This window comes from Cryptococcus depauperatus, chromosome 6, assembly GCF_001720195.1.
Source record: "Cryptococcus depauperatus CBS 7841 chromosome 6, complete sequence".
Taxonomy (NCBI): Eukaryota; Fungi; Basidiomycota; class Tremellomycetes; order Tremellales; family Cryptococcaceae; genus Cryptococcus; species Cryptococcus depauperatus.
This window is the reverse complement of record NC_089473.1, coordinates 251,772-277,686: the sequence shown is the minus strand read 5'-3', so window position 1 is coordinate 277,686 and position 25,915 is coordinate 251,772. Positions and strand designations below refer to the sequence as shown.

At 45.0% G+C, this 25,915-nt stretch overlaps 9 protein-coding genes and 1 non-coding gene across 10 annotated transcripts; 5 read left to right on the top strand and 5 right to left on the bottom strand.

Moving 5' to 3' along the window:
• Positions 1-189: 189 nt before the first annotated feature.
• L203_104837 (UV excision repair protein Rad23) lies at positions 190-1,751 on the bottom strand (the record flags this gene model as incomplete). Its single annotated transcript, XM_066214212.1, has 8 exons — positions 190-522; positions 573-695; positions 747-1,045; positions 1,099-1,315; positions 1,369-1,448; positions 1,513-1,585; positions 1,636-1,668; positions 1,716-1,751. The coding sequence occupies 8 exons, from the start codon at positions 1,749-1,751 to the stop codon at positions 190-192; spliced, it is 1,194 nt and encodes a 397-aa protein (XP_066070309.1).
• Positions 1,752-1,874: 123 nt separating this feature from the next.
• L203_104836 (uncharacterized protein) lies at positions 1,875-2,879 on the top strand (the record flags this gene model as incomplete). Its single annotated transcript, XM_066214211.1, has 7 exons — positions 1,875-1,896; positions 2,037-2,052; positions 2,108-2,158; positions 2,217-2,321; positions 2,537-2,628; positions 2,681-2,800; positions 2,860-2,879. The coding sequence occupies 7 exons, from the start codon at positions 1,875-1,877 to the stop codon at positions 2,877-2,879; spliced, it is 426 nt and encodes a 141-aa protein (XP_066070308.1).
• Positions 2,880-5,075: 2,196 nt separating this feature from the next.
• Positions 5,076-6,354, top strand: L203_104835 (uncharacterized protein; the record flags this gene model as incomplete). The annotated part of the gene is made up of 5 exons (XM_066214210.1): positions 5,076-5,123; positions 5,177-5,301; positions 5,359-5,432; positions 5,482-5,719; positions 5,763-6,354. 5 exons carry the CDS (start codon positions 5,076-5,078, stop codon positions 6,352-6,354), a joined length of 1,077 nt encoding a protein of 358 aa, XP_066070307.1.
• Positions 6,355-6,810: 456 nt separating this feature from the next.
• L203_104834 lies at positions 6,811-6,895 on the bottom strand. Its single transcript has one exon. It is a non-coding gene; the product is annotated as a tRNA-Ala (tRNA).
• A 2,171-nt stretch (positions 6,896-9,066) lies between these two features.
• Positions 9,067-14,300, bottom strand: L203_104833 (uncharacterized protein; the record flags this gene model as incomplete). The annotated part of the gene is made up of 7 exons (XM_066214209.1): positions 9,067-9,573; positions 9,629-9,766; positions 9,817-12,222; positions 12,278-12,644; positions 12,696-13,308; positions 13,359-14,082; positions 14,184-14,300. The coding sequence occupies 7 exons, from the start codon at positions 14,298-14,300 to the stop codon at positions 9,067-9,069; spliced, it is 4,872 nt and encodes a 1,623-aa protein (XP_066070306.1).
• Positions 14,301-14,625: 325 nt separating this feature from the next.
• Positions 14,626-15,803, top strand: L203_104832 (uncharacterized protein; the record flags this gene model as incomplete). The annotated part of the gene is made up of 8 exons (XM_066214208.1): positions 14,626-14,711; positions 14,757-14,958; positions 15,003-15,047; positions 15,101-15,156; positions 15,206-15,224; positions 15,278-15,383; positions 15,442-15,584; positions 15,648-15,803. 8 exons carry the CDS (start codon positions 14,626-14,628, stop codon positions 15,801-15,803), a joined length of 813 nt encoding a protein of 270 aa, XP_066070305.1.
• Positions 15,804-16,665: 862 nt separating this feature from the next.
• L203_104831 (uncharacterized protein) lies at positions 16,666-17,097 on the bottom strand (the record flags this gene model as incomplete). The annotated part of the gene is made up of 4 exons (XM_066214207.1): positions 16,666-16,686; positions 16,738-16,887; positions 16,934-16,985; positions 17,033-17,097. The coding sequence occupies 4 exons, from the start codon at positions 17,095-17,097 to the stop codon at positions 16,666-16,668; spliced, it is 288 nt and encodes a 95-aa protein (XP_066070304.1).
• Positions 17,098-17,399: 302 nt separating this feature from the next.
• On the top strand, positions 17,400-19,875 carry L203_104830 (uncharacterized protein; the record flags this gene model as incomplete). The annotated part of the gene is made up of 4 exons (XM_066214206.1): positions 17,400-17,407; positions 17,458-17,750; positions 17,799-19,580; positions 19,637-19,875. 4 exons carry the CDS (start codon positions 17,400-17,402, stop codon positions 19,873-19,875), a joined length of 2,322 nt encoding a protein of 773 aa, XP_066070303.1.
• A 318-nt stretch (positions 19,876-20,193) lies between these two features.
• On the bottom strand, positions 20,194-20,794 carry L203_104829 (uncharacterized protein; the record flags this gene model as incomplete). Its single annotated transcript, XM_066214205.1, has 4 exons — positions 20,194-20,216; positions 20,273-20,517; positions 20,567-20,699; positions 20,752-20,794. The coding sequence occupies 4 exons, from the start codon at positions 20,792-20,794 to the stop codon at positions 20,194-20,196; spliced, it is 444 nt and encodes a 147-aa protein (XP_066070302.1).
• A 713-nt stretch (positions 20,795-21,507) lies between these two features.
• L203_104828 (uncharacterized protein) lies at positions 21,508-25,401 on the top strand (the record flags this gene model as incomplete). The annotated part of the gene is made up of 4 exons (XM_066214204.1): positions 21,508-21,753; positions 21,801-22,108; positions 22,155-22,944; positions 22,999-25,401. 4 exons carry the CDS (start codon positions 21,508-21,510, stop codon positions 25,399-25,401), a joined length of 3,747 nt encoding a protein of 1,248 aa, XP_066070301.1.
• Between the last annotated feature and the right edge of the window lie 514 nt (positions 25,402-25,915).

Here is a 25,915-nt window from a genome sequence, read left to right as displayed (position 1 = left end):
TGATTGTAATCTTGGGTATGCATCAGCACTTACACAAACATGCTTTTGATTCATTAGATGCTATAGTGGGCAAGTGTATTCTACATTTCAAAACACAGCTCAGTTCAAATGAATAAAGCATACGTAAATTTCACACATTAAGGACAATTTAATGTGACTCTCTCCGTAGTATGCGCTCTCCCTGTGTCATTATTGTTGGTCCTCTTCCGCATTTTCAAACAAGAAGTTAGCCGCCAACTCCTCATTCTTATCACAAAGCATATATGCTTGTAACACCATTTGTCTGTCGAACCCAAGAGCCTCAAGTCTCTCTACAGCGGCAGCCTCCTCTTGCGTCAAGTTGATCCTCATTACAGGCCCGCCTTCACCAAACTCATCATCTTCATCACCCTCGCCACCTCCACCGCCTAGGAGCTCGTACAGAGCCTCGGGATTTTGTGCAATAAGTTGAGCAATTTCTGGAGATTCAGCGGCAATTTGTTGAAGAAGGGGTTGAATCATTGCAGGATTTTGTTGAACCATCTGTGCAAAAAGTTGAATACAAGTCGACAGTGAAATCAGTTTCAACTTACATCGCGGATTTGTTGAAGTTGATCGAGCCCAGGAGGGCCGCCTCCAGCGCCAGTACCAGCACCTGAAAGTGTGGGACCACCACTAGGGTTGCCCCGGTCACGTTGCATGGCAGCCTCTGCAGCCTTTCAAACAACGATTAGCTCTGCCTATAACACCAATGTCAAATTACACACAGCAAACAAATTATCTGCACTTCCGGCCGCAGGGGCAGGAGCTTGAGCCTGTTGAGCAACTGGTTGAGCCACATCTTGTGTCTCGGCTGCAGGGGCGGCTACAGGAACTGAAGAAGGGGCGGACGGCTCAGCAGGAGTTGGAGCAGATGTGTCTACATTGGGGATATTTCCGCTCATAAGGTATTCGACAGCTCGATCAGGATTATTAAAACTCGCTCTCAAAGCACGGATTACTTGTTCGCGTTCAAAACCCATTTCAACCATACTATCGGTAGCTGCCTGCAACGCAGAACCTGTCACTAACACATACCTCATCAAGCTCCATTTCGAATCTATGATGACAAATACTTACAGAAAGATCCTCCAAGGGGAGCTTGTTCCAAAGGCTGGGTAGACTCTACGGATTGAGGTGCCTCAGAAGAGAGAGCTGTTGGGGCCGGAGCAGGCTCGGGGGCAGATTGCGGAGCTTCAGTAGTAGAAGTCAATGGTGTGGCAGTGGCAACGGGATCAGATATTGATGGGGTTGGATCAGTAGCTACAGGGGCAGGGGCAGCTTGAGTAGCTTTTGGCTGTTCACAGCAACTCAGTTTTCTATGTCCAAGTTGACAATACACAAACACACTCTAGAAACCATTACCACTAGGAAATCCTTTTCTTTAATTCTGAGAGACTCTACAGTGGATGCATCTTGAAGGATCTTGCCTGCATGGGATAACAGTGGTTTAGCGTTTATGGCCAAGTGACAAGTTATTTTTCTCAATCTCACCAGAATAGATGAGCTTTTGGTTCTCAACCGGGAAGCTTTGAGATTCTTGGATTTTCTTCTTTAGGTCCTCAACCTATCCACCATATGAGCATTTGGACCTTTTGACTATACACGTATACACACAGTATTTGAATCATCTGCATCAATTGTGAACAGCTATCGCGAGTCAGCATAAAATGGAGCGTATATAAGATATCACTTGCCTTATTCTGAACCGTTTTGAATGTGATTTTGACCATTTTTTCTTGATCTGGGAGTAAATTCAAAGTCAAGAAAAGTTACAACAAAATAATAATAAAAACAATAAATGATCCACGAAATCACTCTTCTTTCCAACGCTTCGTCATGACTTAAAAGCGGCGATGTCCGTTAGAGATCAGACATGTAAAAAGTTACTAGTCACGTGATTTTATATGCGCCACTTACCATAGCCTAAGAAACTCCGATATTGAACTTACGAAACGCCGACTCACTTTCCTGCAATTTGAGGTTTTTGTGATTTCTGCCTACGCCCAACCTTCAAGCTTACAAAATAATTTTGTGAGTTTGTAAACAATTTTCAAAACCAAGTACACATCTAACTGGACTGTTGCAGAGAAATGGCGTCTTCCTCTTCCAAGATCCGCGCCTTTGAGCTTCAGAGCAAGTGCGTGGGAACAGCTTTCAGGCCTAGGAGGCAAGCGCTGATTCAGCTCTTTTTTTAGGAGCAAGCAAGACCTTTTGGAACAGCTTAATGAGCTCAAGACTGAACTCGGTTCTCTGAGGGTACAGAAGGTTGCAGGTGGTTCTGCCAGCAAGGTCACCAAGATGTGGGTATAGGATTTTATGGACTTTGGTTTCAATTGTGGAGAGTTGGCAAACGAGAGAGTGAATGATGGGAGATAAGTCTGGTCATTATCGAGGGCGTTTGGACGAGCCAATTCGATGAAATGTTGTGTAATCTGCCGAACGTTTGGTTTGGTCACCGTCGTCGAAGGATTGAAGGACTACGAATTGAGTCAGATCTCGGCTGACCTTTTCACAGCAACTCTGTCCGCAAATCCATCGCCCGTATCCTCACTGTCATTAACCAGAAGCAGAGGCAAAACCTTAGGGAATTTTACAGAAAGTCCAAGTGTAGGTTGTCTTGATCGCTACAGTGTGCAACATTGTCTGATTAGAGTAACAGACCTTCCTCTTGATCTCCGATACAAGAAGACTCGTGCCATCCGCCGACGATTGACTAAGAAGGAGGCTTCTGCCGTCACTGAGAGGCAGCACAAGAAGGATATTCACTTCCCCGCCAGGAGTATGTTTACCTTCTATAAGAGTATGCTTGAGGCGTATGCGCTAATAATTGAATCGCAGAGTTTGCCCTCAAGGCTTAAAATCTTTCTCAGGTTTAGGGATGGATGCATGAGTACACTGGTATAGCATCTGCATTTATTTTGAGCTTGGAGCAAAAGAATACATCGAACTGGACTTGTCGGATGGCTAATTGAGATGTTTTGAAGGATTGTTGCAGCTGATGCGGACTAAATACTGATGATTAAGAAGAAAATCTCGCAACGGTTAGGATCACGACTGCAAAGTTCACCTACGTTACACGTCAAGCACGAAGGATTTAGCACACAAAGTTTTCAATTTCCAGAACTAGCTGTTGAATTGCCTTTTTAATCCCTTTGCTAAGAGCATTTTCAGTGTCTCGCAAATGTGTTACTGGTGAAATCTCCAAAGGTTGGCAGACTCTATTGATAATCTCTCGGTCTAATGGCACACGGCTAGCACTGCTTAAGAGGAAATTACGATTCATTCATCATTTGTCAACATGATCATTAACCAAGCAGGAATTAGCAGCAGACAAATAGCTCCGCCAAGACCAGTACACTGTCAAAACTCTCTATATAAGAGGGGTAGACAGCCATCTGGCGTCTGACCCGGATACTTTCCATTCAGTTTAACGCATCACAACGCATGCACACTTATCAACTCAAAACACAAAATCTTAAGAATTGCTCAACTACAGCGGCACTTGTCAAAGGAATGACAAAGGCATGAACAAGATACGGCACGTTTGTAGACCGAATTACACGACCTTGGCAAATTTTACTATTGTGCACATAGCTGAATGTTCTTTGAAAGGTGTTTACGGTATAACCACAAAGCTGTTGCCTTGCGAAGGAAACTAAAGCTATCAGACTAGGTCCCCGGTGAATTATTCAACATCGCAACGATATGCCAGAGACACCGCTTGCTTTGCAGTGAATTGCCAATATAGAGACAAACAACGAGCTAGGGCCTTGACTACTAACGTTATTCGATTATAAACAGAATATGGAGAATAACGCTGTTGAGCCAACAACTGGATGAGCGAGGTTAATAGAGTATCAACAAAGCATGTTCATAGCAGCCTGTTGTGCTAGTGTTGCTCCCATCCTCTATCACCAAATCTACTTTGGCTCTTTCCAAAATACAACACAAAAAAACATTTTTGTGAATGACGGATGAAATTTCGTATTCTTCACCTGTTACATTTATCATCAAAAACAGATGATTGCAAGAATAGAGATACTCGAGAACTCCAGATGTCTGTCGACGCAGGACTTGTTACCTAGGTGCCTGAGGATGATCCATCTCACCCTTGCTCAACCGAAGAGACATCATTCCGCTACCAGCAAAGATTCTCTTGGCCATTCGTAATGATGAGGCTGGTAACTCGTCGAATTTGTCGAATGGCATCGCTCCAGTCAGAGGGTTTTCTGCCACAACGTACGAGCTAGAACTGGAGTATCCCAAAGCAGAAAAGCTGACAGTGCCCAGACGAATACTTTTACAATACAGCCCAGTTGCATACCAAGTTCAAAGCTTGTATAATCACTTTAAAGCAGAAAGTGCAGATAGATTATTCCAAACTTGTATATATACTACTGCAGGTACTTTGTAATGCGGCATTACAAAAAGTTTCTAATATCTCAAACAAACCATATAATCTCACTGGACATATTATTATCGTCCTTCAATCTCACATATTCACACTAAATAGTTAAGTGTAATTAAAAATAAGAAATAAGAAATAAGAAATAAGCTAAAATGGAGCCAGCGGCAATCGCCGACGAGTCGCGTGGTGATGGTCGTGGTGTGTGACACGTCTAACAGTAGCCCCTTATGCACGAACCCTGAGCTGTGCGCGTCCAGAAATAGACCCCAAGCCTCAGCACTGCCTCTCCACTTGTTCGCCTATTTTGAATATTTATTTGGGATTATTTCGCTTTTCTCCCTTTAACACTACCCAGAAAACAATTAAAACTCTTTTTCTCTCTTTACTTCCATCCTGGTTATATCCACGCTCGTTTTATATTCACCTCTACGTATTCCTGTTGTCACTTTCGCCTCCTTTTAGCCTTGTCAGGTGAGTTTACTACTGGCGCTCGCTCCCTTTGTTTCGCATCCAATAAACACATTCACTGACATTTCATCTCTCGTCTTTTTGCCGCTGGTTGTATTAATTTTTTTAGAGAGTAAGTGAGAAAAGCATTCCAAGTGGCCTGTGTTGACGTCTCTGTTGCAGAAAAACGCTATCCATTATGATTTCCAAGGTTATTGTCGGAGCCGCTGCTCTCATGGCTGGTGTCGTACGTCTATTTTATTGGCTAAAGTAGATGAATAGGCCTGACGTGACACACAGGCCAAAGCTCAGGTTACCGCTACCGGTACGATGGGTTCCACCAACCCCGCGGAGCCCACCACTGGTACTACCGTCAACCAGACCTCGATGGCTCGTCTTGTTTCTCTCAACGCGATTGATGACTTGTATGTGGGATTTTTGGATAATCCAATGCGGTGAATAGACTAATGGTTACTGCGCAGCTGTCTCTTTGCTCCTCCTGAAAAGGATTCTGTGATTGGTGAGACTGAGGACAGAGAAGTTGCTTGGTGTGTTCGTAAGTTGCCCTTTCTGTCGACGCACAAAACACTAAATTCACGGGGCAGAACCTCGAAACAACGCTCGAGTTATCCCCGACGGTACTCTTACTGCTGTTCACTTTGTCAAGACTCCTCTTTACTGGCAGATCCAAGGTTTCGGCGACTTGACCCAGCTCAATATCAAGGCCGGTGACCAGGGTGGTGAGCTTGACCCCCACGGCGCCACCGGTCTTGGTAACCCTGTCGGCGGTAACGTTACAACAAACAGCACTGGCAAAGATGTCCATTATGAGGAATGGATGAAGTGAGTATATGTCGAGTTGTTAAACTATGCTGACCTCCTTTAGCTACATGGCCCATGACCAGTTCTGTCTTCGAATCTGTATTGCTGAAAACTCCACCTATTCTGCTGCCGTGCAGTGCCAGCATACTCTTGACGAAATGGGATGCTCTTGGGTTATGCCTGGTGACTACACCGACAACTCCTTCACTGAGTGTGATGGTGACTCAGCCTACCCCCCTGGTCTCTATGTCCTTGCCAATGGTTCTACCTCTACCTTCCAGCAGCGATACACTGGCACCCATACCAATCCTGACGGCTCCAAGGCTACATGGACTCAGGGTGAGACCGTTACTCCTTCGACTGCCTTCTCTACGCCTGCTACCTCCAACTGTAAGACTTACACTTCGGTTGGTAACGGTATTGCCTCTCTCGCTCTCTCCAAAGCCGGCAAGGGTAACTCTACCGCCGTCACTACGGGTTCTGCTTCTCACTCTGGTACCGCCGCTAGTCACTCTGGCTCTGCTTCTAACGGGAAACCTACCAACAACGCTTCTGCGTCCAGCTCTCATTCTCCCAACGCTGCCTTTGTCTCTGCCAAGGCTCTAAGTGGACTCGCTTCCGCCATCGCTTTCGTTGCTGGTGTCCTCTTGCTTTAAGCAACTTGTCCTCTTTGCCCGCTTCGATTATTGTGTAATTTCTTTGACATTATGGCTGCCATATTAATGACTTGATGGCTTGGACAAAAACACTGCGATGGTATGTGACAGTAGAGAGGATGTATCTTGATATTGTCTTTCTTTTCCTGCCTAGGAGCCTTGTCAATGTTGTTGCAGGCCCTACTTGCATCTTACTCATCTACTGCTTCTACTATGGTGATGTTTATGAATCATCTGATACCTCATAGCACGTCTCAAAAAATGGACAGTATTCAATTTCTTCGATTGTGTTTTTGTTGCATGGATGTGGCTTTTTCTAAATTTGAGTGATAATATTTGGGGAAAATAATTGAAGTGAATAGCTCAAACAACACACGCCAAATGTTGAGCAATGGCGATGCGGCTGGGGGAGGGAAATATGAACTACAGATTCGGTGGGATAACTGAAAAAAAGAATGGATCAGCTGGGAATTGAACCCAGGACCTTTCCAAGAGCGACAAGGTTGCAAATGGAACGTCTTAGCCACTGGACCACAAACCCACATCTGTGTTTCAATCAACTTGTAGGTTTATATTGTACGATGGAGAAAGTTAAGTCAATCTTGGAATATAATCCACCAATACGTATGTGAATAAATTGAGCTCTGTAACATATCCTGACCTAAATGGTCGTTGTATTCAACCATACTGGCGGGACTGCGTCGCAAAACAATGATTGTTTTTCGTATGGAAAGCCTTTGTCTCTAAACGAGACGATAAGGAATCCAAAAGCATTCTATGATATGGATAGCCGTTCGAGTTCTTGAAGAATTAAGCCTACTCCAAAACTAATTGGTTTGTTGGGGTTCATTGGACGAATAAGACTTGATAAGATGATACCAATTTGGAAAAGACATTTATAGGGCCGCTGCGTTTTCGCATGTATACCTTGCATTGAAGAGACCTGCTACGTACAACTGGAAATGACTGATAAGAAAACTTTGGACGAGTAGCCGTTTCTGTTCGACTTTTGACTGCCATTCTAAATTCTGTATCTACAACTTGTCTCTAGTCACGACAATATACTGCTGATCATACGTATACAACTGTTGGACGGTATACAATAAGCAACGTATACAACATATAATTATGAAGGTATAATTTGCAGAGTGTCATGAAAGACACCAATAATTAAATCCCATGTTCTGAACCGAAAGGTCACAACAATGCAATCGGAGTTGCATTATTATTTATTGGCTATATTCCACGTCATACTTCCAAAGTTCCGATAACACTCATAGGTGGACTGATTAGGCTGAGAAGCCTGGGTAAGAGATTCCGTCTTGGAATTGGGTCTCCGGCCACTGGTTTGTTCTTTGCCACTTAGAGTGCTAAGAACAAACCAGGTGTAAACTATGCTACTTATATATGTACAATAAGCATAACGAGATTATCAGAAACAGTAGCTATCTCAATATACTCCATTACGTGACCATGTACACAATTGGATCATTTCATTCCGAGGTAGAGAATGAATCTTCTGTCAGGATTCGGGATTGGTTCTTGGACTTTGACTGAAGGCCTTGGGATGAGAGGTAGCTTCGCTAAGATATGTCTGACTGGAATAGACAAAGACAGCTACCAAAATTGATATTCTGGGGGTTCGTACGATACGTCCGTTGAAGAAATTGGAAAACCGTTGGATAGGTCCATTCAAAATCCTTGAACAGATCAACGAAAACGCCTTCCAACTTGAAGTTCCACGACAAAGGCGTATACAACCTACGCTTCCAACAACATTCCTCCGCCGCTACGTTGAGAGAAAACGGAAACTCTTCTGCGAAAGCAAATGCTCCAGCGAACACAACAAACCTGGCGAGTACAATTCCATCACCGAGTGATAATATTCTTGTGGTAACTGCTCCTAGATTACCCAAGATCGAGATAGTGATCGACGAGAGATCATCCACCGAAAACACCAAAGAATTTTTGATCAAGGAGCGTGGTAAGCCACTGACAGACAATTCATGGATTTCCCTCCAGCAAGCTCAGCGAGATGATCGCTGGGAAGAGTTATTACGACATTTCCAAGTGAGTAGAAAGACAACTCAATCAAACCGACAAAAGACCTCCCAGAGGATAGAAAGGCTAGGCACTGGAACCACTTGATAAGCCTCAACTGAAGGAATCCATAGCCAATGAACTCACCTCACTTTATGGAAGACCTCTGCGAGCATCGCAGAGATTCCTTGAAACCGGTTAAGTATCCATTTCAGTCGAATTTATTATAGAACATTGGTCGTTTTACTTTGGAAAGCAAAAGAAAAAGAGAAAAGAAAAAGAAATCCTTGAAATCAAAACTATACCATACGATTTACTCTCATTCTGTTCTTACGTAACTCACCATCCAGAACTATTCCATTTATCTTTTCCTATTATTTCAACTTCTCATCCTATCTCATCTTTAATCAATACTATAAACAACTTCTGTGAAGCTGCCTTAGGGAGGAGAGAATTTCAAGATCATGGACAGGGAAAGGGTAGTAGAAGACAGGATACGGTGTATGCAGAGGGATGGTATAGTTGGTTGAACCGGAACACTGTTGCTTATAAAAATTCGAGATAATGAAGCACTGAAACAGATACAAGGAACATCTCCAGCCAAATACATCGTGCAACATCTAAACATCATCCCATTTTCACTTATATATAAGCATATCAGGATAAAACACATCAACTGACTCGCTGTCCCGAGTTTTCTGCATTTGGCTTTAACCTCGTGTTGCTTTTTGCTCTGAAGCTCCCCGTATCGCTCATCATGTTACCAGGGGATGGCATAAGACTAAATGTCGGGTCCATTGGACTTCCTTGCCCCAGAGGATTTGGCATTCCCCATGCCCCTGTTTGAGGCATCATCCATGGCGCTGGTGACATTGGCATGGGTGAGCCCATACCACCCATGCCCATACCTTGAGGGTAGCCGTAAAATGACGGGTACGATGACATTCCTATAGGTGAAAACGGATGAGGTCCATTGAAGCTGCCTGTGGACGAAGTTGATCGTTCATCCGTGCCAGAAGGTCGGCGAGAACGTATTTGAGATGGAGAAGGCTGAACGGGCTCAGGATAATCACCTGCTTGGGATCCAGCCTGAGACATCGCTACCATAGTCTGCGAATAGGCCATTTGAGCAGCCATCATGGCTTGTTGTTGCGCAAACGGATTAAAACCAGCTTGGTACTATGCTACTCTTTAGTTTTTTGCTTAGATCATCATCCATTGTAGATACACTTACAGGATATCCCATGCCCATCATGGGCATGTTCATCATTAAATTTGGTGCCATCTGATAACCTCCAAAACCTTGTTGTGGATATACTCCGCTTTCAGCTTGCTGTCGTTGAAGCCTTTCAATCTCTCTCTGCCTTTCTTCCTATAGAATATCGCATGAGTTCGTGTTCATGCACATAACAAAGAACTTACAGCAAGCCTTTTCTCTCTTTCTCTGTCAGTGAGTGTTGCACCGATGCCGCCGGCATTCTTCCTATCCCTCTCATGGGCCGCCACTGCGCCAAGCAAACCAGTCTTGGGAGGAGGTGGTTTGGCTGGTACATTAATCAAACTACTTCCTGTCTCTCTAGCAAGCTCCTCTTGCTTCTTTGCAGACCTCTCTTCTTTGTCTTGAATACCTGCCTGCAATAAACCATGAGGAGCAAATGCTTTCGTAAGCTGAGCAGATGGTTCTTCCACCTCTACAAACTTGCCACCCTTGTTTTCCTCCATGCCATGCTCGGCCGAGAAATTGGCATTCCATACAGTCTGGCGAACATCTGGGGGTGCCGCTTGAGCAAACTGAGTCGAGGGCCGTTGGCGAAGGCCGGGGCCAGGATATGAACCGCCATTCGGATTGGGGTTCAGGGTTACGGTCGTCATAGTTGATATTGGTCGAGCCCTCAGACCTCCGTTGGCTGGGCTTGGAGTACGCGACAACTGAGAGACTGTGCGCGGTGTCCCCATAAATTGACTTGTACGTGATTCAAACGGACTACTATGGCCTTGTTTGTTGTCCATGATATGTTGACTCTCCTTCAACCGCAGCTCATCGCCATACTCGGAGGATACGTATTCTTCTGGCTGCTTGATTCTCGGTACAGGTGGCAATGCTCTGGATGCTGTCGTCGATGAGGCTTGACGTTGCTGACCCTCGGATTGCTCTGGCTGCTCTGAAGAAGACACAGGTAGAGCTCGCTTCTCAAACAATGTCTGTTCATCTTCGCTCTCTTCCTCTTCTTCTTCATCTGACTCTTCATCAGAGCTGAAGCCAGGTATCACGCTACTGTTGGTCATGACCTTCTTTCCACCACCTGGCAAACGCTGTTCCTTCCTTGCTTGTTCAATCTTGGCACGTCTCTCTAAAGCGGCTCTCGACGGAGCAAAACTTGAACGGACCACTTCTTCCTTTGGAGAAGTAGGTTTCTTTGGAGAATTGAAAGGGGGGGTTGTGGTTTTGACAGGAGAGGGATTCTCCGCGTAAGCGATATATGATGAGATATCTTCGCCAAGCTCGGGATGAGACATTTGCGAATTAAGATTCTTTTCGCCTTGTGCCTGTGTTGGAGTGGGAGACCGTTGAGTGAGAGCATCAAGAACAGGTTCTTCAGACGATTTCTCATCTTGAATCGTTTCCATAGTCAGGCCAGTGTTGTTCCTAATTGGAAGTGCCCTAGCACCAGAGGGCTTCCTTCCTAAGCCATTTCGGCTGGTCTGCTGAGGTTGAGAGCTGATCTCACGCTCTTTTTGCGAATTGTGGCCCATCATGGGATTAGTGGGTGAAGAAGCGTTTGCCTTGAAAGATATTGGATCAGGTAACGCCGAAGGCTCTTCCACCATGTTCATAAGATATAACGCAGCAGGCTCTTCTCCAAGCTCTACACCTTCAGGTAGTGGATCCCCGGAGGAGACCTTTCGGGGGACAGGAGAGAAAAGCTGAATGGAATGTGACACTGGAGATCCGGCAGGCACAGTAAGAGAAGATCCTGTCTTAAGAGACGTGCCAGTTTGAATGGATAAACCGTTGGATTGAAGGATATTGGGTGCCAGTTGATTTTTATTTGCAATTGCGCCGTTCTGAGCAACACCTTTATCCAAAGCGGGCTCATGTTGAACTAAGGGCGACGGCCTTACATTATGATTATAATTAGATGTCGCGCCACCAGGAGTGGGAATGGTATCCTGAGAGTAAATTGAGCCAGATGTTTTAGACTGGATTGAGGGCGAGGCGGTTCGAGTCTGAGTATTAGCACCGGAGCCTCCAGGCTGAGGATTGGAAGCGCTCGGTGGGTTTATTGCCGTATCTGTTTTAGAACTAAAATTTGAATAAGCTTTGTCAAGGTGCTCATCGAGAGAACTAAATGACCTAAGGCTATTATACATGACAGGCAGTAGCTTAGAGCCGCCTTGCTCCTCTAGTCTACTCAACCAGCTTCCTTGTGTAGAACTCTCCCCACTGAACTTTCTGTCACCAGCGGTTGCATCAGTAGAAGGGGCACCTTTGCCTGCGATGAAATATGCAGATTTGGCTGTTTTTGTGCTATTTTGCCTAGTGATATCGGTACGCTCTGTGATGGGCGTGAGTGATCTCGGAAGATTTTGCTGATTATTTGGAGTATCTCCAAATGAAAAAGGCGGTACTCTGTAGTTGGCATTATGCCTCAGTGGTTGATCATCTTCAGAAACTTTTGAAACTTCTTCAATGTTGTTGTCGCCGGTGGTGTTTTGAATTTGAGACATACGACGATGCACGAGAGATATAAATTGAGAACGCACATCCGATAATGTAGTGACTCTAAAATCGCCGTCAAGAGCTTCTTCAATGTCAAGGAAAAGATTCTTTTCGATTCATCAGCTTCAATCTACTCTTTCCATCGTACCCTCGGATACTCACAAGACGATTGTGCCCTTGCGGATATGCAAAGAACAGACTCTTGGGGTTTCTCAGATCCCAATCGTATTTCTCTGGCCGTCCATACAGCTTGAAAGCATCATGAAATCCCGTCAACCAGCGCATCACGTTTGTCAATGATGTTGAATGATTCTGGAGAGGGGCACCAAATCCTTGCCCGCGATTAGACAGAGACGCGGACTCGGTAGACCCGTATGGATTGTCTCCGGGATGTTCAGGCATAAGTAGCGCCCATCCAGAATCGCGCAAACGAGTTTCAATGGTCACTATCTCGCCTGTAATATGGCCCACCACTTTGAATAGATTGGACGAAGATATGACTCCAAGTTGTTCAGGAAACACAGCATAGCTGAACTTGTATAAGCTAGTTTGTTTCAACCTGCGTTTTTATTAAACTTACGCTTGAGATACATTAGTCATAGTCAAAACTGGAGTCGTGCTACTCTTGTTCTTTCCTGTCCTTTGTTCTGCGTAGAAGCTTGCCATGGGCATGCCAGTACTGGGCTCCTGGGGCGGTTTTTCTTCTTCCTTGCCTCCCATGCCAAAGAAGCTTCTTCTTCTATGCTTCTTAGTCTCTTCCTTGGTGTCATCACCAGGTGTACTCAGCACCACCCAAAGTCTACGCCAGTCCATACCGCCCATAACCCTAACACGAACCCATCCCTCTAGCCGGGAACGACCCTTGCCGACTTCTACAAACGGCTCTCTCCCAACAGCCTGGATAAGGTGCCCAGTATAAATCTCTTCTAGTCTTGCCCTCTCCCATGCAGCAAGACGGAGTCCAGTGGTCCAACGAGCGAGGTCACGTTCAGTAGGACACGAAAAGAGGAGCCGGTTAGATCCAGCAGTGTTGAGAGAGTAGACAAAGTGGTGTGGGTGAGAGTTGGGGCGGTGCGGCGGAGGCGGCAGGGGAGCTAGTAGTTCCAAAGACGAATCGGTGATGTTGAAATAAGTAGGAGGCACTTTTTCGCCTTTGGCAGCTGCAGCACGAGTCTCCTTCATGGACCACATGGCTGATTATTGTAAGCTTAAAATCTTCATCATCATCTGCCAAAATGCTCACATAGGGAAATGCCAGATAGCTGGAGCCAGACTGGGTCCCAATCGTTAGAAGGGCTCCCAGGCTGGCCTTGTTTTGGTTGCCCGCCGGCACTGGTCCTGGCGAGGATCATCTCTAATTCAGGCGGACTTGTTACGTAGACTTTTTGCGGCTGCACTGCGATCAACTCCATAATAGGCATGAATCTATCCATGTCGACAATATCATGATTACCAGGCCCGGAGGCCGACGAGGGGTTGGTTGAGCCAGCACCATCAAAAAATGACCCTTGATGAGGAGAACCTCTGCCTCTAGCAGGAGTGATACTGGGCGCAGGAGGCTGATCAAGTGCTGAAGCAGTGTGAGGAGTCTGCTTCTGGAGCTGTTGCGATGATTGACCTATACCTTGTTCTGCACCAGCTCGATATCCCTGTTGCTGCCCACGAGATTTTTGCAGCAGGTTAGAGCCCATGTCTATACTCCGCGGCTGCTGCTGATCAAACTCTTTAACTCTTCGACTTGTCTCTAATGTTGACGGTCGTTGACTTGGACGCGCTGTATTTTGACCTTGGATAGCTGGTGTAGGTTTCGACGATTGTTCTGGTCTCTCTAAAGCCTGTGCTTCCACGGCCGGAAAGAAAGGAGATCGCTGCTGACTCAACCTTGTCTGAGAAGAAAACTGGTCAAGTTGCCTTATTTTTGAGAGAGTCAGTGGACGGTCGACAGAGAAAGAAGATGGACGTTGTCTCTGAAAAAAGACAAAAGAAAAAGTTAGCTAATGGATTATAAGGAACATCGCTCGGTGTCCAACAAAACACACAACGAGCACCTCTCTCCAACCATACTCACTTCTTCAATCAATTTGTCCTTGTCATCTTTATCCTTCTTTTTCCCTCCCAGACCAAAGAACCCACTTCTTCGCTTTTCCCTATTGCTACTACTTTCTGCGCTCTTGACCCGTTCCATCTTGTTGCCAGGTTATATTTGCTGCGTTGGTAGATCTAGTGGCAAAATAAGCTATGACTGTGGTCTTTTAAACTTGAATTTCTTATAAAGTATCTTTAGAAATTGTATTCTTTGCTTTATATACTGGCATCGCCTCTCATCCAGGCACCACTGCGACAGTTCGGTTTGATAGGAAAGTATCACAATTTTTTTTCTAATTGATTACAAAAAATCCAAGTAATTAAGATGTGAAGGATTGTAAATACCCAGGCACAAACCTGTGTTCCTGGTTTCATAGATTATATTCTCTGTTTGAATTATATTTTAAATCAGCCTTTACAACGGCATGGGCAATATTGAGAAAGAGAAAGAGCATGAAAGAGAAGGAAGAAGTAACAGGGAAAAGGAGACTCAGAAGCTGAAGCATGATGAGTATGTTGATGCGACTGTTGGAAAGCTGGAAACTGACATTCACAGTCGTTCCCAATCTCGTTCGCCATCCCTTCGTCGACGTGATAAAGACCGTAGCAGACACAGAGACCGCAGATCAAGATCGAAAAGGAGACACTCTTATTCGGACAGCGATCCAAGCAGCTCTTCAGATGGTAGCGAGAGTGAGGAACGACGACGTAAGAAGAAGAGAGAAAAGGAGAGGCAGAGGGAGAGAGAAGATAGAGAGGTTGGTTTGACGTTGTCAGCAAGGCTTGGACTTATCCAAGGTAGGAACGACGGAAGAGGAAAAAAGAGAAGCGAGCGAGAAAAGAGCAGGTCAGTGAACTCTGGTGTTGTATAATTCTGCTGACCCAACTTAATCTATAAAGAAGAAAACGAAAACATCCATCTCTTGGGGCAAGTATGGAATTATCTCTGATTTAGAGTGAGTGAAGGTTGCGTCTCTGTATATATCCGCTGACATGGCTTGGCAGTATGTCTAAAAAGGACACTGTATGTCATTGACGATTTTCCGGAAATGTTGGCGGCCAACTGCAAACCTGTAGGAATTCAGAGCCTGGCTTGTTGAAGAGAGAAAAATTAATCTTGAAACTGTAAAGAAAGAGGTATTGAAAAAGGAGTTTGCAACGTTCGTGGAAGACTATAACACTGGTTAGCAACCTCAACATCTTGCAAGTCATTCAGGGATATTTACTGATGGCCGTCGTAGCTACTCTACCTCATGAAAAGTACTATGATATGAACAAGTACATCATCAAACTAAACATGATTCGTACCGGCGGTAGCCTCCCAGATGATACTGGAGGGTACGATCCTACGGCTGATATGAAAGCACACTCCTCAAGCCTCAAAGTGAGCCGCCAACATACTATCATTTGCTCGGGCTGACCCTGCTCTCCTTCATACTTTGTGTAGAAAACAGCAAAAGAGTCTCAAATACATCTTACCCCTATGGAAGTTGCAGAACTCCGCAAGATTGAAGCTGAGCGTATAGAGATATCGAAGAGAAGACTTCTAGGGATGAATGTACCGAAGCATATGGGTGTCAGAACGGAAGAGGCGGATTATTGAGCATCTAGTACTTGTATTGTTGTAACATACGATGCATTTTTACAAAAATACAGAAATGGTCACGGCACATATGAATCTCTGATTAAAGGACTGTCTTAGGTGCGGTTTGTAGATCATGCGACTTTGTAATGGAGCAGAGCTGAAAAGACATCTATTCCCAGATGGATACTGTGTATAACAGTGCACTCATGTGATGGATGTTCATCTAGGAGAATATTTGCCATCAATGGACTTTTCTTTCATCAATGCCTGACTGCTGAACACTGCATTAGGTTGTTGTTCAACAGTCAATGCACAATAATCAACAGCTATTTCACTTAATATCAGTCGACATTGAAGCATTACTCAGCTGATGAGTATGGTGGCAGCCATGAAGGGAATTCAATATCAAGCATCAAGTAGGGGGATAGGTAAAAAGAATAGTAGTGTTTTTGCAGCCATTGAAGTTGTAGCATTCATTCTTCACGTATTATACATAGAGTCTTCGTCAAGGGCGTGCAAATTCTTGCAAGAGGCGAAAAAGCGTGTGGATGAAGATGGTGGCGGGAAATGAGCTAACGAAGACAGGAGTACATCCAATCGGAAAATCAGGTTCATTGAATCGATTATGAAAACGGACACCAATAACAGCGAGTTGTGGTCGGTGTTGTGCTTGGGAATCTGCTGTATAATTAGCAGCAAGACAGCGATCATCATCAGCATTTGCAAAGATGAAATGGTGCAAAGGTTTTAATTGTCAACAGCGACATAATGAATTTGGAACTGTAATGCCATCGTTGAGATTCTGCGAAGCGTGCCATCTTGTGCTTTATCCAAACAAGAGTGAGGATATAGTTATACCTTTGCTGGTACATCAAAAGCTCTATTGCTCTGTGGGAGTGAGCTGTATACAATGTCAGCCAATGTTCACATTCACCAAACCCAATATTCCCACAAGTATAACACTGTCACCTCGAACAAACAGCATCTCAGCATTCCGTCTCTCGACTCTCGGCGGTAATGGTTGTCCGTCGTCAGTCACATCGACAATGTAAATAGATTCTTCGGCTTGAGAGACTACGACGTTCATATGGGCATCAAAAGCCTTGAGAAATATCAGGTATGGTAACTAAGGGCGCAAAAACACTTGCATGGAGGACACCGGTGACTACACGGTCACCTCGAAGCTTGATCAAGACTCGCCTAGAAAAAGTTAGCTCGTATATTCAACTCTGCGTTAATCTACTTGCTCGCCTAGGGTAAGCTTGACAAGGTTTAATGGTTCTTGTATTGTAGCGTCAACAACAGCGTCCATTTTGAAATGTATATTGATGAATCACAATGGTAATTTTGATTGATTAAAGATAAAAGAAGAGTGAGTGTTTACGTAAAAGTTTCACGCGAAAAGCTGACTCAACTGGATTTTCAAAATCGCGTTTTATCGGACGCGTTGATATATCAATCTAGCCAATTTTCTTTTATTCTAAACTTTTAATATTTTTGGGTGGCAAAACAAATTCTTGAAGACGTTTTTTTGAGTGAAACTTGACTAACGCATACCTTTTGGTGGCTTGCCATAAACTATTTAGGAGGATACGTAAACCCGTACCGACTTACATGTCTAGGTCAGTCCCAAAATGTCATTCAATGGCGGTATTCGATTGACTCTACGCAGACGCCGAGAAGAAGCAGAGTTAGCCCGAGCTATTGAAATGTCCACACAACAAGCTCAAGTGATTTCCCGAATCCCGCCTTTAAGCCTCAGCTCTAGAGGTCTACCTCTGACGTTACAGAGCTCGGAAGCGATAGAGTGGCAACCAGTGGACGCTGTATCTCCTAAGGCAGGAGTATCCTCCATACCGGTGATGCATGAAGCATCTAGCGAAATTATGCCTCCCCCATCTACTGCGACGATAGCGATTCCTGAAAGCATCAAGACTGCCATGAGTTCTGTCAATAAATTGCTTGGTATGTGGTTCTTGCAGACATGAGAGCAAATATTGACATCGCCTGAAGATCCCCAAACATATATTCAGCAAAGTACGCCATTAGATGGAAATTCGAGTGTTTCAGTACTTGTATCTAGTACAGAAGCTACCAATGGTGATGATCGGGCAGCAGCTGTCACGACATCTTTCAGCAATACTACTCCTCCTTCTATACCATCTTCTTCTTATCCTCGACATTTCCAGCCTACCACTGCTCTCCATTTACCGCCAATTGCGCCATCACTTGTTGGCCCAACAATTTACTCTACTAGCTCGTTTAGCCAGCACCCTAGCCCCTCACATACCAATGAAACTGAAGTGTCATCTAATCGACTTCTTTTTTCTCCCACTCAACTCTCTAGTGCCCAGCCATCTAGTTCTTTAGGACCAAGCGCCACAAAGGTAACCATGACCTATGCTGAAGCTCGTTCCACAATTCTTTCGTCACCCACTGAAAAGTTGGTTGGGCGGCTCATGGAGTCGATAAATTCACCTTCTCCTTGGGTTGCTGAAGCTTATAGAAAAGACAGAGTGATTGCTATCTCATCTGATAACGAAGAAGAAGACCCGAAGCTATCTATCGATGTCAGCGAATATTCCCCAGGCCAGCATGTACTGAGGAACATAGAAATCCCCGACGAACAACTTGTTCCTATGACATCACCAGACCCACTGGACGTTTTAGTGAAGAAAAGACGTACAAGGCAACATGTTACACCTCCTCGTTCTTCAAACCTCATAGCTAACAAAGTGAACTCTCTAGGTTGCAGTCCGGTAGCCACTTCCTGGGTTAATCAAACCAAGATAAACGAAAATGAAAAGGGAGAGAAGAAAAGAAAAAGGAGGGAAAAGCCACTAGCAGAGAAAAGAGAAGTGAAAGCCATAGTGTCTATGAACTCGCCTGAGCTTCAAGGAAATGAAGATGATTGTCTGGCAGAATCATCGGTGCAGATATCTACAGAAACGTCGAACGCCCGGTCATCCGTTACTCTTCAAAGTATTGGCCGTTCTACTCCTATCACCTTGCCAGATATCCCTATTGAGTCTACTGTCCCACTTCAAAAAAGAAGCACATCCTCACTTAGTAGAATTCCGAATGTGGATAATAGCGAAGATGAGGATTATATGCCTTGTGAGCCCAAGAAAAAGGTTAAATCCAAGCGAGAAGCAAAGATCATAGAAGGGGCGAACCCACCGAAAGCTGAGAAGGTGTTAAGGAAAAAGAAAGGAAGGCAAGCAAAGATGGAGGTTGTTATACCTGAGAAGATCCGGACGCCGGATTGTCACAGAGTGTCAGAAGTTACCGAAGCTTCGCTTTCAAATCTACAGCCATCAATGGAATTTACTCCTGTTGTTGCGCCTAGCAAATTAAAACCGTCACCAAGAACAACACCATTGTCAACTCAGTTTAACAAAACTTTCCTCTGTTCCAAAGCCAAAGATATCAGCAAAAGAAAGAATAAAGCCAGGGCGAATGACGATATCAAAACACCAGCTGATAAAGAGAAAAAGGATGAATCAACCAAATCTGATTCTGAAATGAGATCCCCGAGAAAATTGCTTACGTCTACTTGTATATCTTCAAGTCCTCAAACTTCTCTATCCGACATTAACGTCGTCACGCCCTCATCCACAGGAAGCACAAGACAGCCGTTAGCATGTGCGCCGAGTAACACTAACTTTAGCAAAAGTGAAATGGATAGAGAGTCTGCATCTCTTAAGAGTGATTGTGATTCGGATGTTAGAACGATAACTCATGGAAGTAGAAATGGAAGTGCTCCAGGGCCTGGAAGCGTCCGCTGGAAGACCCGTGAGTTGTGTCGTAACCACGTACACGTGAGGTCACTTTTTTACTCCATTTTGTAGCACGAAACGACCTTTCTGCGGTTTTAGTCAAATACGGTGGCACTAGACGTTCCGGTATGTCCAAAAAGCTCAAAATTGTATCTCTTCACGCAAAGATTGGTCCTCCTGTCGAAGCTTTACCTCCAGTACCTAAGAAAGCAAGCACGAAAAAAGAAGAGACTGAAGACGAAGATGATGAGGATGGAGGAATTACAAAAGCCAAACCTGGGAGTAAGGAATGGTTGATGATGGAGGATTGATGGCGAACATCGGCTCTTGGGTAATGCTGGTCATGCTTTTACGTGGATAATTTGAAATTTAGTTGTAGCAGTATAAATCTTTCGGGTTGTCCGATGTACTTGTGATCTTACGAGCTGAATCTTACATTTATGCCTTTCTGTTTTTGGTGAAAAATCTCAACTTTTGTGCTGCCGCGAACATGCTAAAGAACAGCAAGCTGCAACAATATTTTGGAACGTGGTAGTCATGCAATGTAGCCGATCGGCATGCTAGCGACCCTAATACACTGGTAAGTCTCATCCTCAGTCCCAAGCTTTCCTCTCTACGAAGCAATTCGCTTAGAACCTCAACTTGGTGAAGACTATCATCATCGTGCGTCAGCATTCATCATTGAGGCTAAGGGAGCTTCAAACTTACACCACCTGTTCTGTCCCTTCTGGTACCTCTCCTCAAGAGCTTTCTTGATAGCTTTCTTGGACTCTTCCCTCTGGGTAGGCTCCTTGAAGGTCTCAGAAGAAACGGAGCCCTTGAGGGACTCAAGTTCAAGAGCGTAACGAGTGGGAAGAAGGTGGGCGTAGTTAATAACTTTGATGAAGGGCTTGACTTTGGATCGACGGGCGATTCGCTTCTTACCCATGTTTTTGGTAACTTTTAGGGGGTACCTAGCATCAAAATTTTAGTGATTGACGATAAATTATACCAAAAACCTACCTTTCAATACCAGCCACCACAGCATGAGGATAAGGTCGTTCCTTGGTGCCGTCATCCTGTTGCTTGATGACCACCACCTTCTTGCCGGCTTGACGACCAGAGAGGACGACAGCGACTTTTCCGGGCTTGTAGACTAGATCAAAATCAGTAACTTGCTTCAATCATGTGACGGCTGTCGTGTCTACAACAGCTGAATAAGTCTGGCACAAGCGTCCCTCTATGTTTCATGGATGATTCTTCATTCTCCCATCCTCTTCAGCTTTTGCTCCTCATAGATCCTGTATTCCATCAAGTCATAGTGCCCTTCTGCTTATTCTTTGTATCCGCCACTTATAGGTCATATCCAGACATAATTAAAACTGATTTGTATACTCACCTAAGAGCTTGTTAATTGCTGTCGATATCTACATAATTAGTTTCAACTTACTCTTGACCATCTATCCAAACAAGCAACAAAGCGAGGCAGCCCGTCAGTGTCCTTTCTTACAATCTTGCCAGCGTAATCTACTTACTTTTGTCCTGTGAAGCCGTTAGCAGACGAACAGAAAAGGGGAAATGGTTGAAAATAGACAAGTTTTGGTAGACTCGGGGCCAACTCGCAGAGGAACGGAAGCAAATTGGCGGAGTTTCTCACGGTGTTATGCAAGAAAGTATGTGGCAAACACTCAACACGGACAGCGCCCGTTTCACAGTTTAGGCGCGTCATTGTCTGTTGTTTACCTCCACTTTAATAGGCATGCAAAGGCCATCATGGCGAGTTGCAACAGAATCACGATAAGATGACGAGCAAGTGAAATTATCATTTTTGTTTTATCTTTATTAGTGCCTATCGCTTTTCAAACGTCAAGCTTACGTTAAATTTCGATTGAACGCTTGCATAGCGTTCTTTATTACTCGATTCACTTGTCACTCTTACGCCCTCACACGATGGAGCCTTAGGAATGTCAGCCTCACCACTGAGAACGATCCAACATCCGCCACTTCACCGTCAAGCAACAGCTTTTAGCCTTGTTCCGCAGTACACGGGAGAGAGAACGCCTTCAGCATCATCATCCACGGCAGCTCTTAGCCAGGTTGGCAGGGCAGACCAAGTGCTACATCGTTTTTATCTAAAGACGTTGGCCGTACTTGTAGATGCGCGACTGACGCATTATAAGAGAACATCTGGGGAGAAGAAAGACCGTTGGGTATGCCTTACAACAAGTGTTGGATGAAAGCTGATGTGGGCGTATAGTTTAACTTACTGCTTTCCGAGATTGATCTCTATAAGAACGATCTGCAGGTCTACAGAAACGTCTCTAACTATACGCCGTATACCAACAAGGAGCTACCTTCGTCTGATTCCGATACTTGTAGTATCCCACCCCTTCTAGTGGCATTCATTTTAGACACTACGGATGTTCCAAATGGCCAGGCTTTGTTGTGGAATCGAAGTAGCGGAAAGGTTGCCTTGGACATTGGGTCCAATTCATCTAAAGGAAAGGGTAAGGAGAAAGAGAATCGACCTGGCATCGTCCTGGAACGGTGGACGCTAAGGGCACAGTACGTCTGCATAAAATGCTTAATTTTCGCTTAACCATATGGTTAGGTCAACTGCTTCAGATGAAGCCGACAACTCTCAAGTGGCCCCACACACCGCATATCGCCTCGGAATAATTCACTTTCGCGCCTTACATTCTCTCCTCCGTCTTCTCCCAGCTTACAGATTATATCGTCGTTTGCGTAGGTCTAACTCCGGTCTACGGATGGGCATCAAATTATGGAGTCCAGAGGGCTACCCTAATTCTCTGGAAGGACTGAAAGAGGCATGGCAAGTCATGGAAGACGGCCTCGTTAGTTTGGACATGGGCTTAGAAGAACTTGTTATTGGCGGAGAAGAAGTGGAACCAGATCTAACAGAGAGGTATGATTTTAGCAAGCTTGACCTTTTTGGCAATGAGTATACCCTTCACGTTGATTATCGCCTAGGAATGGACTTTACGACCGAAGATATGGAAGCGGTGTTGAGTGAGAAATTTGTCGACATGGATGAAGATTGGTTTACACCTACCGTTGCTGTTCGACGAAGATCAAAGACTTTACTATCCCCTAACACATTAACTTCACATTACGCTCGAGCGGGAGGAAATCGGACGGCTTCTATGCCTGCACCTATACCATCATCATTGAACTCTACAAGTTCTGTTTCACCAAGGCAACAAGCAATCGCCCAAGGATCATTTATATCTACGGAAAATTCGCTACGGCGTAATAGACAAGCCTCAAGTACTTCTACAGTTGGAGCGAGTGTAAGCGGGAAAAAGGATCGATGGAGTGCGTTAGGTGAAGGTTTACCTTTTGCTGGCAGATCGCCCTCCAACAGTCAAAATGATGGCCAAGTAAGACACATCTTGGTCCTCATAATATTTGGCTACTGACCAACAAACTTTTAGCCGCCCCCCTCTCCGAATCCAGGTAGCATAGTTGCCGCTCGTCGTCTATCTGGACACTCTATCCAGCCATTCGCGTCTATTTCTCCCTCAACGTCAATTCTGCGTGGCACCCCCCCGCAATCATCAACAAATATAGGGACGCCCATTCCTACTAGTTCTTCAGGACGTCCCATTCCACGTATTATCCCAGCCTCTCGCCCCTCTTCATCTATAGGGCGGACAAGTTCGTTCCTATCCCAGAGCGGACGTTCATTCACTCATGCTCAGCTGGCCAACATGTATACAGGTTCAGCATCACCCCCAATCACAGGCGTTATGTCAGGCATTGGTCTTCCTTCTTCCTTGCCTACAAACCAACAAGGATACTTTAATCCTCCCACTTCGCCTTCAAGTTTGACATTTTCCAAACAACCTGTACAAAGGGCAAGTTCGTATTCTGCGAGGGGATTGAGTATGACTCCAGGATCGGCATCATCACCGTTCACACCTGTATCATTAGAAAAGGACCAAGATGTTGGCAGTGCAAGTCCGGGTGGGATGCAGACTATCGGCGCAACACCACAAGCTATTAAGCGATATTCTTCTTCTCTTTCTTCCCGTCCCTCTTCGCTCGGTCAACGCGGTAGTAGTATCCCCTACTCCCAAGGACTGACGCCTGACCCCAGCTTATCTTCATCTACAAGTGCACAAGCTGGTTTGGGCGGTCTAATGAGAAAAACGAGCATTCGCGAAAGCAGTCTGAAGCATAGTCTGGAACCGCCTTCAAGATTACCTGTTGATGAAAGCGATAAATCAAAGGTAGCAGTGAGCGCTGCAGATGAAAATGAAATACAAGCTTTTCTGAGGGCGATTGATGCTGCACCTCAACCATCCTCATGTTCACAGATCTCTGGATCACGTCTGTATACCACCATGCATCATCATACCTCCTCAGTGGGATCTAGTACATCGAGAGAACCTACTTCTCCGTTGGCGACGTCATCAACACATCACCAGCAAATACAAGTCCATCCACCAAGCCCCCGCCAACCAGGCGTAAGTATCGCAGTAGGAACGAGGGAAGGCAGAGCGCCGATGACGAGAGCATGGGTGGACGATGAGCTCAAAAGAATGGCGGGTAGCTTTTCGGGTAGCGTTCTACCCGACTCTAACTCTAGCCTGAACGAATTGGGTAATGACAGCAAGGCAAGGATATTAAGCAAGACGACTAGTGCGACCAATACTACTCCACTCTCATCTGCCAAAGCATCTTTAGCAGGGACCCCTTTGAACATTGGATTATTGAGTGCGAGCAGACCAGGAAGTGTCAGTGGATTTGGCGGACGAGGATCAGTGACGATTCAAGGGGCTGGTGGAGATAATCCCCATAGTTTCGGAGATGGGAGGAGACGGATGTCAAGTGGTCGAGGCGGGCCCTCTCCTCTCTCACAAGGCCTTTCAGTCCGACCCTCTGTTTTCATTGCTACTGATAACAATACTGAGAAAGAGGAAGAGAAAGAAAAGATTATTGCAGCTCCGATGCAAGCTCTCGAACCTGCTGACCAGGCCATGACATTCACTGAGCGAGGATTTCGGGCGAAAGATCAAGAACAAGGAGGTGGTGCTAGATCATTACCTAGCTCTTCCACGCAAACTATCCAACATAACAGGCCTCAGCCCCCTCGGTCATCTGGCGCTGATGGTGGCGTAGGGTATGTAGAGACGGAAACAGCGAACCATTTGAGGGTACCTGCACCATCGTCCACCCGTATGGCTGAGATGCTCTCCCCACAAGCTACAGACGGTATATCTACAATCAAAAACGATTCGCCTGTAATATCTGCTACTACAGCTGGTATAGGGCCAACTTCTCGCCGAGGACCTGTCCTGCTTAAAGGAGGCTTTGAGCATCGTTCTTCACCAAATTGTACACCTTTTAATAGCCCTGTATTAGACTATTGTCGTGCCAGCGCAAGTGGGCCTGTCGGGTTGGGATTCACTACGCTTGAAATGAGAGTGGGAAGTGTACCTTTGAGATCTAGCGAAAGTGGAGCACCCATCGCAGGCGGCATAGATTTTGGGCGTAAGAACAGTGCCCCAATACCTACTTTGAGCACCCTAAGCACTCAAACCTCAGACGCAACGGCCCCTTCTGTTGATCTTCCAATAATTGGTAGGAGCGGCTTCGTCAAGTTGAGATCTACTAGCAAGAGTAGACAAGAGCGAGAAGACCAAGTTGTTGGACAGTGTACGGTGCGGAGTTCACTGGACAGAGAAATGAACCACGAGAAAACAGAGGCGCAACAGGGTTTGTTATCGGCATTGAATGAGGGACAGACGTATGAAGACAGAGGCTCGCTTCAGACGGAAGATAATAGGTACAATGATCTTGCAGGTGCGATGAGCAGAGTAGAGTTAGAGTAATGCTTGGTCTTTCATGACAAACAATATAGTGAATATGCGCAGCGAGGAGAACAAGTTGGAAAGTTGTTTGCAGTTCGGAAGGAATACAATCCAGGTTTTGGTCATTTATGTTTAGCACATATTCAATAGGGTTTCTAAACATCAGATAGTACGTGTACAAATCAACATAAAAGATTGCATCAAGATAAGTTTGCCGGCCACAAAATACACACGCTCGCTTCACAGAATCATACTACTACAATGGCAAAATGTCATTTTTGTATCCTTATAGTCAACTCCCCTTCAAAAAGCAATGATCCCAAAACAAGTCCTCCTTGTTGATGCACAAGTTTGGTTCTCGAGTTAAACTCTCTTGATCCAAAGTAGAGTTAAACGTTAAGAACAAAGAAAAAGCAATAATAAGGTCATAATATATTTAATTGAAAATGTCTCGTAAAGGCATTAGCTTGTAGTAGAAGACTCAAATTGATTTGAATTGTATTCCTAGTCGAGTTAATTGTTCGGGGTACAGTAA